The sequence below is a fragment of the Hippoglossus hippoglossus genome, chromosome 21, assembly GCF_009819705.1.
Source record: "Hippoglossus hippoglossus isolate fHipHip1 chromosome 21, fHipHip1.pri, whole genome shotgun sequence".
NCBI classification, from domain to species: domain Eukaryota; kingdom Metazoa; phylum Chordata; class Actinopteri; order Pleuronectiformes; family Pleuronectidae; genus Hippoglossus; species Hippoglossus hippoglossus.
The window spans coordinates 5,988,866-6,001,079 of NC_047171.1; the positions used below are offsets into that span (position 1 = coordinate 5,988,866).

General features: G+C 41.5%; 1 protein-coding gene across 1 annotated transcript in view; it reads right to left on the reverse strand.

The window, feature by feature from the left end:
- pth2ra (parathyroid hormone 2 receptor a) overlaps nt 1-6,588 on the reverse strand; it is a 37,142-nt gene extending 30,554 nt beyond the window's left edge. Inside the window, exon 1 of the mRNA XM_034574916.1 lies at nt 6,229-6,588. Coding sequence (XP_034430807.1) covers nt 6,229-6,294 — 66 coding nt within the window. The 5' untranslated portion in view covers nt 6,295-6,588. The remainder of the gene's footprint in view (nt 1-6,228) is intronic.
- Nucleotides 6,589-12,214: the final 5,626 nt, after the last annotated feature.

Here is a 12,214-nt window from a genome sequence, read left to right on the forward strand (position 1 = left end):
TGTGACAGATCAAGGCGACTGAGATAAACTGGGTTTGGAATCTACACTACAAAGTCAAACTGGTTGTTCCCCGACTGGATGTCACATGAGACTCGTTACTGCCGGTGCATGATCTCCAGAAGGAGTCATTAGAAAGACCATCTGTGTCAACAAGTCATTTTATCCAACTGAGGTGTGAATGACGCAGGACAGGACACGTAGTTCAACCTTGAGAATGGGAGAGAACATGATGCTCTGTGATCCTCGGGTGTCACAAAAAACAAATCCCCAAATTTAGGATCATATTTAGATAATTCATTTTCAACCTGCTTGTTACCCTTCAGATAGAGACTCAGCTCCTTGAACTGCACCACTGAAGACATGAGTTCAAATCCTACAACTAGATGAAGTTGATAATCTGCAGTTCTTTGGCAGCTTTAAAGACCCAAATGCAAAGAGGTAAAGTGTATTAAATGTTCTTTTCAAAAAATCCGATAAGAGTTTTCAACATTGTTCCTGTTCAGGGAAATGACCCTTTGAAAGACTCACATTCATCTAAAAACGACTGTTATAGTCAGTACACTTAGCTCTGACTCTACTTATCCCTGAAGCTCCATGTGCATTGTTGTATTTCAATGTGAAGACACGTGTTCCAACCCATTATCCCCCATTTGGAAGATGATGTCAATTGTGTTCTTGACCATATTCTGACAAAGCAACCGAAACCCAGCTGTCTCACAAAGAGGAAAACCAATATAATAAACCTTACTCTGAAATCAGTCATCTCTGCCAATAACTTATATAATATATAACAAAAGCTTCTGTATAGAAAATAACCCACTGTTAGAAAAATCATAACTGAACTTTTCTTAGTCAAAAATGTGCTTAAATGAAATGAAACTTGATTTTTAAAGTATTTAAATCAAACGTAAAAACCAAGCTGGAACCAACCGTGACCTCACCCACCGGTTTGTGATCTGCTGTGTTGAAGCCTCGTCTTTGTCCAGCGCCACATTTGTGTATTGAAACCAGAATTAACCATATTTGGAGGAGCGGGGGGGAGGTGCGAGTGAATTTGAGTCGTTCGGTGTGAATGCATCACAAGAGCTCTAGGACACGCCCACGTTCACCCATTGGATGGTAGTCGCCGTCAATCACACTGTATCCATGCTCTAATGCATTCTGTGCTTTATCGTCTATTCAACTTTAAATTGAGCCTAAATACAAAGTTTTACTTGAAGAAGACTTTAACATGGTTATTGACTCTATTAATCAAATGAGTAGTAGTAGGATGAACTGACTTCTTTTTGCAGCTAATGGCGTCGCCCTCTGCTGGTCACTATAGAGAATACAGATTTCATGCACTTGTGCATTGGCTTCACTTTCCCGACCTGCAGCCTACGTCCATTTCTATAAGCAGTCAAATCGCATGTAACAACATTTGGATTTGTACTTTGGCTAGCATACTCTAATATAGATAAATGTCTGTGTATTTTCAATACTTCCATTAGTAAGAATGTCTCAGTCTGGAATGAAAAACAGAGTAATTACAGAACATGAGCTCATTTCACCGAAACCCAGGTCCTTCATCCATCAAAGGGTCAACTTCTGAATTAAGGTGATTATCTTTTGTTCCACTAATAACACGATCGTCTTTTGCTCATCTGTCCTTTCATTCACTTTGCGTTCCTACTTGGTGAAAGCTTTTATTTAACTCTTCAACAGCCTCATTAAAAGCAACCAGGTCATTCTAATTATACAAATGTTGGTACTTCACATTCATGTTTCATGGTTTAGTCTTTGGGTTTCTGATCCCTTTATCCTTGGATATTATTTCCAAACACTTCACTCACTGTGGATTTTATCTCAAGTCCCCTTCCTATTGTATTGATGTGTGTGTGTGTGTGTGTGTGTGTGTGTGTGTGTGTGTGTGTGTGCCTGTCACTGGTCCCCCCCCCCACCCCCTTCACCGGCACACTATTACCTGTCCGACCTCTCACCTGACTGCAGCACATCAACACTACTCCCTCCCTTCAGTCTTCATCAGATTGCTCAATCTCACAGTTTGGTCACGTCCAACTCTGCCAGCTCTCAGTGTTTATAGTTTCCCTATGGAAATTCCTGTTTGCATGTGCTCCAGCTTCAGGCCTCTGCCACGTCCAGCCGGATGGTTTGTCTGTCGGCTCGGCCCGAATCCGCAGCCAATTCAAACCCCTGCCTGCCTCGCACTCCTTCAAAGCAGCTGTGGAAACTCAGTTTCTGTCCCTATCTTTACTTCATTTTAGCGGCGTTTTTTATTCATTGCTAGAATTAGATTTAAACCTTCGCCTGCCTCTGGGTTCTGTGCTCCGCTTCACGACTCCAGCCCAAAACTCTTGACATCTTATCGTTTAGTTTAACTTTCATTATATTCACTCATTACTCGACGCAGCCATGCCTCCTGTCTGTTTTTATGAGAAAACCTGTCACCCTGTCAAGGAGAATAACAATTTATTTTTCATACCCAGTCTGTTCATTCAAATAAACAGAGAATTGTGAGGGACTATTAAGCAAAGCAATCAGCCGTACTGAGTGTCTGTGAGATGTTGACGGATAAAAGTGGGTGTGGAGCTGATACAGTGGAAGAAGATGGTTTGTGAAGAGTTGGAACGTTTCTCAGGAGAGTTTAGTAAATGTCATGATGACTTTTCCTCGTCTTCACAAGATGTTTTGATGGCTATGTTTCACTTACTCACAACGTTTGGGTTTGGCAACACTTCCCATCTCGTTTAATTACTTGACAAGTCGTCTTTGACAGGATGAGTTCACTTCTTCAGTATTTATAACCATAAATAACACTTCATGTAGCCACCATCCCTCCTGACAGTGTTTAAGCATTAATTAAATCATGCATGAGGCACATTACACACACCCCAGAACCTAAGTCCTGTATGATTTCTACACCCACCATCCACCCCCACCATCAGCACCAGAACGTAGCACTTAATCAACCGTGAAAAGACGCCGCTGGTGAACGTCATCTCTGCAGCTGCATTTCCTCCTTTATGTACTAAGCAACATCATATAAACGTAATCTTTATGAGACAGGGTTAATGATAAGGAGAGAGGGGAAGAGAAGTGAGGTTTTAATGACTTGAAACTCTGTTTTAATTAAAGAGGTTAAAGACAAGCCACTGGTTATTCACGGTCGTCTGTGTGTGGTCACGTACGACGAGGACGTGCATCTATTTTCAGGAACAATTCACTAACCTTACATTTCCATCACTGAAGGACAATCTTAGCGGAGTTAAGTCAGTCAGGTGTCTTGCAGGACAAAGATTTCATATTTCTTACACAGCATTTCTGGAAATCAAGAGCTTGAAACTGATTGGTCTAAGTACCTGATCACACACCAGTCAGGCCATCGATTGGTTTAGAAAGTCCATGTATGGACACAAATAACTTTGCATACATCATACATTTGACATAGACGCCCCTTAATGGAATTTCAGACAGGTTGGCCCCAACACCAGGGGAGATGATCTGTTACTGTAGATCATTAAAGGTTGAGTTTTATAAGATTTGGTGAAAGGGATCTATGAAAGTGAATATAAAATAATCCTGATGCTGTTTTCACTAGTGTTTAATTACCTAAATTGTACAAATTGTTGTTTTCTTTACCCTGGAATGGGCCCTTTATATTTAAATACTTTATATTTACATCGGGGTTCTCTCTACGGAGGCTGCCATGTTTTTTACACGAGCCCAGATTGGACAAACTAAACACCTTTTGAGTATTTATGACAGTTGAAGGATCCACAGGTTCTCTTTCATGTTTGGAAGGGGAGGCTGGGGTGAGGGGTATTCAGCTGCAACATGAAACTTCTCCACTAGATTTCCCTAAATTCTACACACTGAACCTTTAAGAATACATGCAGTAAAATTATAACTGATGCTGCAAACTACTTTTTACTCCTGCAAAATGCATACAGTTAAACCAGAGTGAGAAAAGTATGATTTTTGGACATTAACGGTGAAACGATATTTCTCCAAGACAAACTTATTGGCCTTGAAAAACCTCCAGACACATTTTAAAACTTTAAAAAAAGACTCTGCTTCAAACTGTGCGTCAAATAAAGGCACATCTTTTCTTCTCCTTCCCTGAGAATTATGCAATGTATTCATAGACAAACAATAACAAGCCTGCAGCAGGCTAATCGCATTATATCATTTCAAAGATGTCGTATAATCAGAAAATCAGGTAAACATGTAGAAAATTACTTAGAAAAAAACATGTAAGTGCTCAAAGCATTCAGCCACAAGTTGCAGTGAGCAGAGATGATATCATGAGGGAGAGTTTCACAGAGCAGTTGATAGTTGTTGTCTAAGGATAAAAGCTGTTCTAGCACCAGGCTTGAGAGCAGTCTATTAAAGAAAACTCTCAGAAGCCTGATATTTCTGTCGTGTAACACAACACTGCTCATCGAGGGCTTGAGAGAAGCTGCCAGCTCGGTCACGTCACCTTCAACTGCACAATCTGGTATTTTAAAAGGTTTCACCACACAGATGCATACTTCCCTGAGTTGCTGAGAACTTACTCTGAGCTTGAACTGTCAGCTTCACACACTTTGCTTCGCACACGCAGCAGCAATATCTCTCACAAGTCTGGCTCACATTTTTAATTAAATGAATAAAACACCATCTTAGCCAGGCGAGATAAGGCTTTCGTGGAGTCTGACTGCAGGATTCAGGAAGTGAACCAACATCCAACCATTCAAATATAGTTGATATTAAATGTGTCCTGGCGTCCTTGCAAGAAATGTGAATAACTAACCACGGTGTTGCGGTGGTCATTCCTCTTTCCTCTCACAGCAAGAATGTGTTGCGGGTTCTCCCCGTGTCTGCGAGGGTTCTCCCCGGTCACTCCCACTTCCTCCCACAGTCCAAACACATCTGGACTGGGGTAGGATTTATTAGAGACTGTAAACTGAACGTAGGTGTGAATTTGAGTGTAGATACTAAATGGTCTTTATTATTGGGCACTTTAGTCTTGATGACCACTCAGTACACTACTACAGTACAATAACCTTCCCCACTCTACACTGGTTAGTTTTGGGAAAAACAAATCATGAGCAGAGGTGCAGCTAAAGTGCACTTCTGTCCGAGTATCAGCCAGAAGCCTGATTCACCACGGACATCTGAAAACAGTCTTTAACGATTCATATGGGGCGTGCAACATGTTTTTGAAGTAAGTAGGAAGTATATATCAAAGGTGGGGACAGAGCTTTTTCCAAAATACAGTTCATTCAGCTATTTGTGATTCGTCCTGTCATTCAGCTACAGGCAGTGTTATGGCAGCTGTGCCCTTGCAGTTTTCTGTGTTTTCCTTTCTTCCGTCATTCCTTATTTGTGTGGGGGTTGTTGATGAAAGGAGCTGTCCATGGTGCTGCTGGAGGAGGATCGCTTCCTGGTTGCTAATTAAAGTGTAAGGACACATCAACAGTGCACAGAGGACACATGAGTCTGAACGAGACTCTGACTGCTCACAGCTCAGCTTTCTGCCGTGGACTGAAACACAGTGCTGGTCAGATATCAACAGGTTCACAAATGACTTCTTCTGTTTAACTTGTGTATCCAAGAAACACCTCAGCAGTATTAACAGAAGATAAGTGACCATCCTCACACATTACTGTATATACCACTATATATTATTTATATTACTTCTGTACACCATTAAGGGAGTGGGGTCTAATTCCACACACACTCCCTTCTCTCCAAGCAGTGACCAAGGTCTATAGATGAAGGACCAACCAGCAGTGCATTGTAGTGTTTACGTTGAATGGTTGACGCAAGTACAGGGAGACATACTGGGATGCTTTGGGAGACATCTTCAGAGGAGGGTGACAATTGCTCATGTTAGTCTGTTAGCGCTTTTATATTGTTCCACCTTCTGGTCTCCTTGATGCATCAAGTCTACATTAAACTCTTCTGCATAAGACATCTGCTGCTGCCTGTGTTCTCCTTTCAACAGCTTCCAGAAAACTTCCATAACAATAAGGACAAATATGCTGTAACACACAGAAATATCAACATTTTTCATTTCTGTTGGGGATTCTTCCCAAATTATATCAGGCTAATGGGATTTTCTTCACATCCCAATATGCTGCCATTAAGCTTCTTCAACTGGCTCATGAGGAAATTATTACGCACAAGAAAGTGACTGATCTCTCACGTCAAAAAGAGTTTGTTCAAATAATAATGTCTCCTCACCTGCGCGTCAACCGCAGCCCAGCAAAAGAAAAAGTTGACGAGCAACATCCACGAGATCCAGGTCATAGTTCCTGTGCGCAATGGTCAGCGCGTCCCTGTGCCACAGCTTCACATCATTATAAAGTTTTTGCGCAAGTTGTGCTCCGGAGCTGAGCTGAGTCCAGCGCAGAGGAGGAAGATGGAGCTGCGGACTTCATCATCATCACAGACTCTCGCGTCCACAGTCTCCTCTCGAGCGCCAGTGTGGGAAAAAAGGTTTGTCAGGGAATGAGCCGTGTCACATCTCTGGATGCATCCCTGCCTCCAGCGCGCGGGCACAGTCACAGCCTGCGATGACACGCGCGCAGAGAGGGAGAAGAACGGGCTGTAAACCAAGTATCCAGGTCAAAAGTCCCCTCAGAGTCCGTTAGACAAGTTTTTATTCTTCAACGAGCTGCGAAGGACAAATCCAGGGACTTTTTGGACAAACCTTGCACTCTCCAACTGGCCCACGAGCTGACACCCCCTCGCGCTCCAGTGGCGGAGGTATGGAGGCATAGGAGTGCCAAAACATAAATGTGTAAAGCGTAAACAAAAAATGTTGAAAATATAAAGTTAGAATAATTAGTTTATGTGTAAAGAGAAACAAATAACCAAATCCAATTAGTTTTGTTTATTTTCACGTTTATTTCTTTATATATTACAAATGTTTAAATATATACAGTATATATATGTATTGATTGATTTATTTACAGGCAAATTATAATTTTTTAACACTTAGTTACCACAGCTGTTTTTCAAATGTATATAACTTTATGTTTTCAAGGGGCAGTGTGTAAGATTTAGGTGAAAGGGATCTATTGGCAAAAATTGAATATAAAATAATCCTAGTGATGTTTTCACACGTGTGTTTCATCCAAATTGTACAAATTGTTGTTTTCTTTACCCAGAAAAAACTCAACATGCAAACTCCACCCAGAAAGACTCCGGCCAATCCCAGCTGACAACGGACACCTCGGACAGGTAGCATGCGTGCCGTCAGTTAATATAATGTAATAATACCTATAATATTTTATATACATACAAAACACTTCATATCTGTACATTCACAAAGTCAAGTCTTGTAAAAAAAATTTTAAACCCTTTTTTTAATTCATGTTGACTTTGTTAGCAAAGATTCACGAAGCTGAATACAGAGGATGAGATGTTAAGGTGCTTCTTGTTCAAAACCACGAAAGTGAAGAAAGACAGTGTTGTGCCATAATGCATCAAACGTGATACCATAAAATGGTGTGCCTTTCGGCATTCAATAAATTTGGTTATCAAAATAAAATATTAGATATTAATATTTTATTATTAATATTAAATAATAGCTTTAATTGATTAAAGTTACCTCAGGGCACCACCCTTCAAAGGAAGGGAAAAGATAGCCAATTTATTGATTAAGTCTCATAGATTAAGGTTCTAACTACAAATTTTGGAACTCTGATTAACAATTAAATTAATAACTATAACCAAAATTACCATATAGATAGTTAGCTAAGTTGAAAGATATGGGGTTCTTGACAGTGTAGAGGTTGGCGAAATTCACTTATGCAACATTAATAAAAAACATTTGTGAAAGAAAAACATTTATTATGAATATAATAAAGTATAAAAACACAAATTACTAACGGTCTAATTGCTAAACAAAGATAGGTATATGAGTATACGTGTGTGTGTCTGTGTGAGTCAGCGTGCTTTCAAGATGGTGGCTGGCCAAAGAGATAACACCCGTCCCCCACCTATTGGAATGTTTACGACCTGTAGAGCTAATGAGGTGAAGAGTTATGTGTGTGTGTGTGTGTGTGCCAAATTAGAGGAAGTTACTAGATTGGATGCAACGAAAGACTGTGAAGAGCATAACAGACTAACATTACTTTCTCAATAACTTGTACCCAAAATATCACAACACCACAAATCCAACTTATAAACCTCACACAGAATCGAATAAACAGTCTTGCTTAGCCTAGTATAATTATTAAGCCCAGTTGTGTTACCAGTCCGTGGAAAGGGGAAAAAGGAAGTTGCTGTGCAGTTCGCAGTTTTGTGTCGTCTTGCTGGTTTCGGTTGAGCGGTATAGCTCAGTTGCTGGCTGAAGTTTTCCTGCAGGACATCGCATCGCTGCTAGGACGTTGGTAGAGCTTGGAGGGCGAGGAGGTTTCCTTGCTGAGATGAGCTGGAAGCTGCACCTTTGTGCTCCTCTCGAAGAGTTGGATGGGAAGAGAAGATGTGAGCTGGAGAAGAGGCTCCACAGCCTTCCCTCCTGTGGAAGGATCGTAGGAAGAGGCAGGAGAGGCTCGACAGCCTTCTCTCCGTTGAGGGAGTTTAGAAAGAGAGAGATCCAGCGAGAAGCTGGAGAACTTAGCTTATATTGGCCCGGTGACCTCACAGGTCATGGGGTCCAGAGTGACCAATGTGAGTTGAAACCTGTGTCCCTGGGGGGGGTTTCCACCCCTCTGTGTGAAGTTGATGCCCTCTGGGACATTGAGTTCCTTGCTCTGGTTTTTAATGGCCCCTGGGAGACGGAGTCCTGGAGGGACATGCTGCTTCCGGCTTTGATGGCACATGTAGGCCGAAGTGTGGTTTCACACAAAACCATGGCCCAACATCCCCCCTTCGTTCTCAGGATCGCACCTGACGTGGGTTCCTGAGGGCGAACTTGAACATGTTTAGTCCAAAGCTGGAAAAGTCAATTGTCAGTTCATTTGGATTGTAACATCTGGGCATTTGTGTATACTATCTAGTTTGGCTAAGCAAGATTCAAATTAGACAAATAATTCAGATTACAATGACAGTACAATATGAATAACCTGTGCTCTTCACTAGGTTAGGGAGAAAAAGGAAAAAAATAAAACGTTGTAAATTGTAAGATAAGATGCAGAGAGAGTGGCACGTACAATGATAAGGTCATTTTTGGAATGTCCAAGAGTTTTGTTCACTCCTTGGATCCTACACAATGTAGTACTCAGTCTGATCTGTTAGACTTAACAATTTTAATCTTCAGCAGGTTTTCCTGCGGAAGGTTGTCATAATTTTTCAAAATCTCAAGATCCAAATGACTATCATTGTTCCTGTAAGAATATGCTGATGTCCTAACATGTGTGGTATGGACTTCATTATTATGAAATGGAAAGTAGTCGATCCAAACATATTTACAAAGTTGGCAGTGGTATATAAGTTTAATCAGAATTTAGGTTTTGAAGTTTGCTGCTGTTGCTAACAAAACAGTTTTCCTATTAACTGCAAGAAACTTAATACTGACTGTCAGTACCGGGGTTAACTGTGTTGGTTATGGCCGTGAGAAGCGAGCTCTGGATCGCCTGTGTCGTGGCTCAGGGCCGTAACGCTCTGGGGAGCCAGAGTCCAGGAGGACTTCAGAGGCGCTGTCACTGTGTGCTCGGTCATAACCATATCTTAAACTGTACTCAGAGACGCTGTCGTCATCTTCTGAGCAGTGGTAAATTGTCTGGGCCAGAATTTCAGAGTATGGTTTCCTACAGCTTCTACTGTGGGAATGCCTATCTCTGGGAAGTGGGTGGACATGGCGGGTACGCTCTGTGTCCCTACGCTGCCTTCTGTCACCCCCCTTCGTTTTGTTGTGAGGGTGAAGTTTTGAGGCAGCGGATGAATTTGACACCGTGCTGTTTGTTTTGACGGGCTCGGTTGCACCTACTGTAGCCTTGAAAGTGATAACAGTTTCCCAAGCCACCTGTGTCATCTTCCTGATCTGCTGCATTGAAGGTTTTCCTTGCTGTGTCATCAGTACAACATGTGTGCGTATACATGGATGTAAGTTACGTAAGAACATGGACTTGAAGGTGGGATTTTCTTCTAGGCCTGGTGCGTTCTTTCCCTGAAAATAAACATGCCTCCAACGTCGAAAATAATCTTTGGGATTTTCGCGACGTGACTGTTTAATTTGGGATGCTGTAACAATGGATGTGATCTCGTCAGCAGTAGAAGAGAATTCCTCGACTAGTGCTTGACGGAGCTCTGTGTAGTTACTTGTGACACTCGAAGGAAGTGACTGAATTAACTTGTGAACAGCTGTAGAGCTGGTTTTTAACACGAGTCTAACCTTCTCTCTTTCTGTTGCATTTGGCACATCACTTAAGCTGAGATCTAGTTCTCTAAAGTAATTATCAATGTTGTTATCACAGTTGTCTGGATCAAATTGTTCAATATCTTTAGCTAGAAACTCAAGCAAATCAAAGCGCGGACACTGTGAGGTCCGGGCACGTGCATCACCTGCTGCAGGTCTCTCTGGTTGAGGGGGAGGTGCTAAAACATCTTGAAAGGTTGAAGTCCCCCCTTTGGAGAGTTGTGCACGGAAAAATGTGTCATGCATCCGTGGATGAGAAGCATATGAGGCACAATGTGTTCTTGAAGATAAACTACATGTGTCGTCAATGTCAGTGTCAGAGTCAGGGAGATGGGAAGTTAGGAAGCTGTTACCTCTTCCTGTCACTGGAGGATCAGGAGGTGACTTACTTCCCGAAGACTTAGGGTCGGATGGGATTCTGTCCCATCTTGGGAGTGAAGAGGGAGTTAACCGTACACTATCGGAGGAGTGTGAATCGGAATAACCAGAATCGCATTGGTTCAAAAACTGATGTGAGGCCGGGCCTTCTAATCTAAGTTTTAACAGTTCCTCCTTGTGTGAAATGAGATCTGACTCTGCTGAGTGCAGGTCCTCTAAGTAGTGCAGGGCTTTCTTACTAGCAGTTTGAACCTCCTGGAAAAGAAAAGCATTTTGCGCTCTTAGGGCATTTACCTCCTGTTCCATGGCTGCTTTGCTCTGACAGGCAAGGTTGATTTGCCTGTGGAAATTTAGAATCATGCATCTCAACCATGGACCCTTTGATGCTGTTTGTGCATCACACCTGTCGTTAAGTAGAGAATCTATTTCTTTATTACACTCACTGAAGTTCAACTTGCTGACGAATTCGGGATAGCCAGGGGTCAGGCTCTGTGCTATGGAAGAAACAAATTGTTCTACACAGGGGTTCTCCATTGTTGGTTCTGAAATTGAAAATTAGATTTACAAGTTTATAAATCAAAAAGCAGTGTGGTTGGCTTTGGTGTTGCACTGGCAGACACCTTGTAGTGTGGATTTGGTCGTACACTAGCCTAACCAAACCTATGGTGGGTAAAAGAGTTCACCAAACTTTTAATCACTAACTGATATGCAGGGCAGTAACAGTTAGGGGTTCTATAAATTCACAGGGCTGGAAGCAGGCTGTGGCTCTTTCTCAGGTTCTCTTATCCAACTTGGGCTGTTATGCTTGGCAGTAACAGCCAGGTACAAGCTCTGTTACATAGGGCCGGTGGCACGCTATGTCTTAATTCTAAAGCACTTAACAGTTACAGGAAATTTCACAGCTTGACCAGTTAACATTGAATATGTGATATTCAAATGTTAAAAGAAATTCTTAAAATTCCAACAACGAATATTCAACTGGAGTTATTAGCAACGATAGCAATCTTTTAGCGTAACACTATGAGGACCTAAACTGGTAGTTATGAATAATTAATTATTAATAAACATTTAATTTATGAATAAATTAAATTTCACCACCATGCACTTGTTTGTAAATACGGTTGAATGTCTACTCCGGTGGCAGACTAGTGGAATTGAATTCAAACCTTTGGCTTGACTGAAAATTCAAAATTCCACTTATTTCTGGCGTTTGCCGAAAATGAAAACAAATTAATATTGCATAATTATGAATTTTTCAACTGTACTCTCCCTCATGCGGGGGCACCATTTATGTTAGCCAAAAATGGAAGAGGAAAAAACAATTAATGTTACATAATTATGAATTTTTGCCAACTGTACTCTGTCCACCCAGGGACGCCATTAATGTTGGAAAAAATTATTAAAAATAAAAATTACTAATTAATGTTACATAATTATGAATTTTTGCCAACTGTACTCTGCCCACCCAGGGACGCCATTAATGTT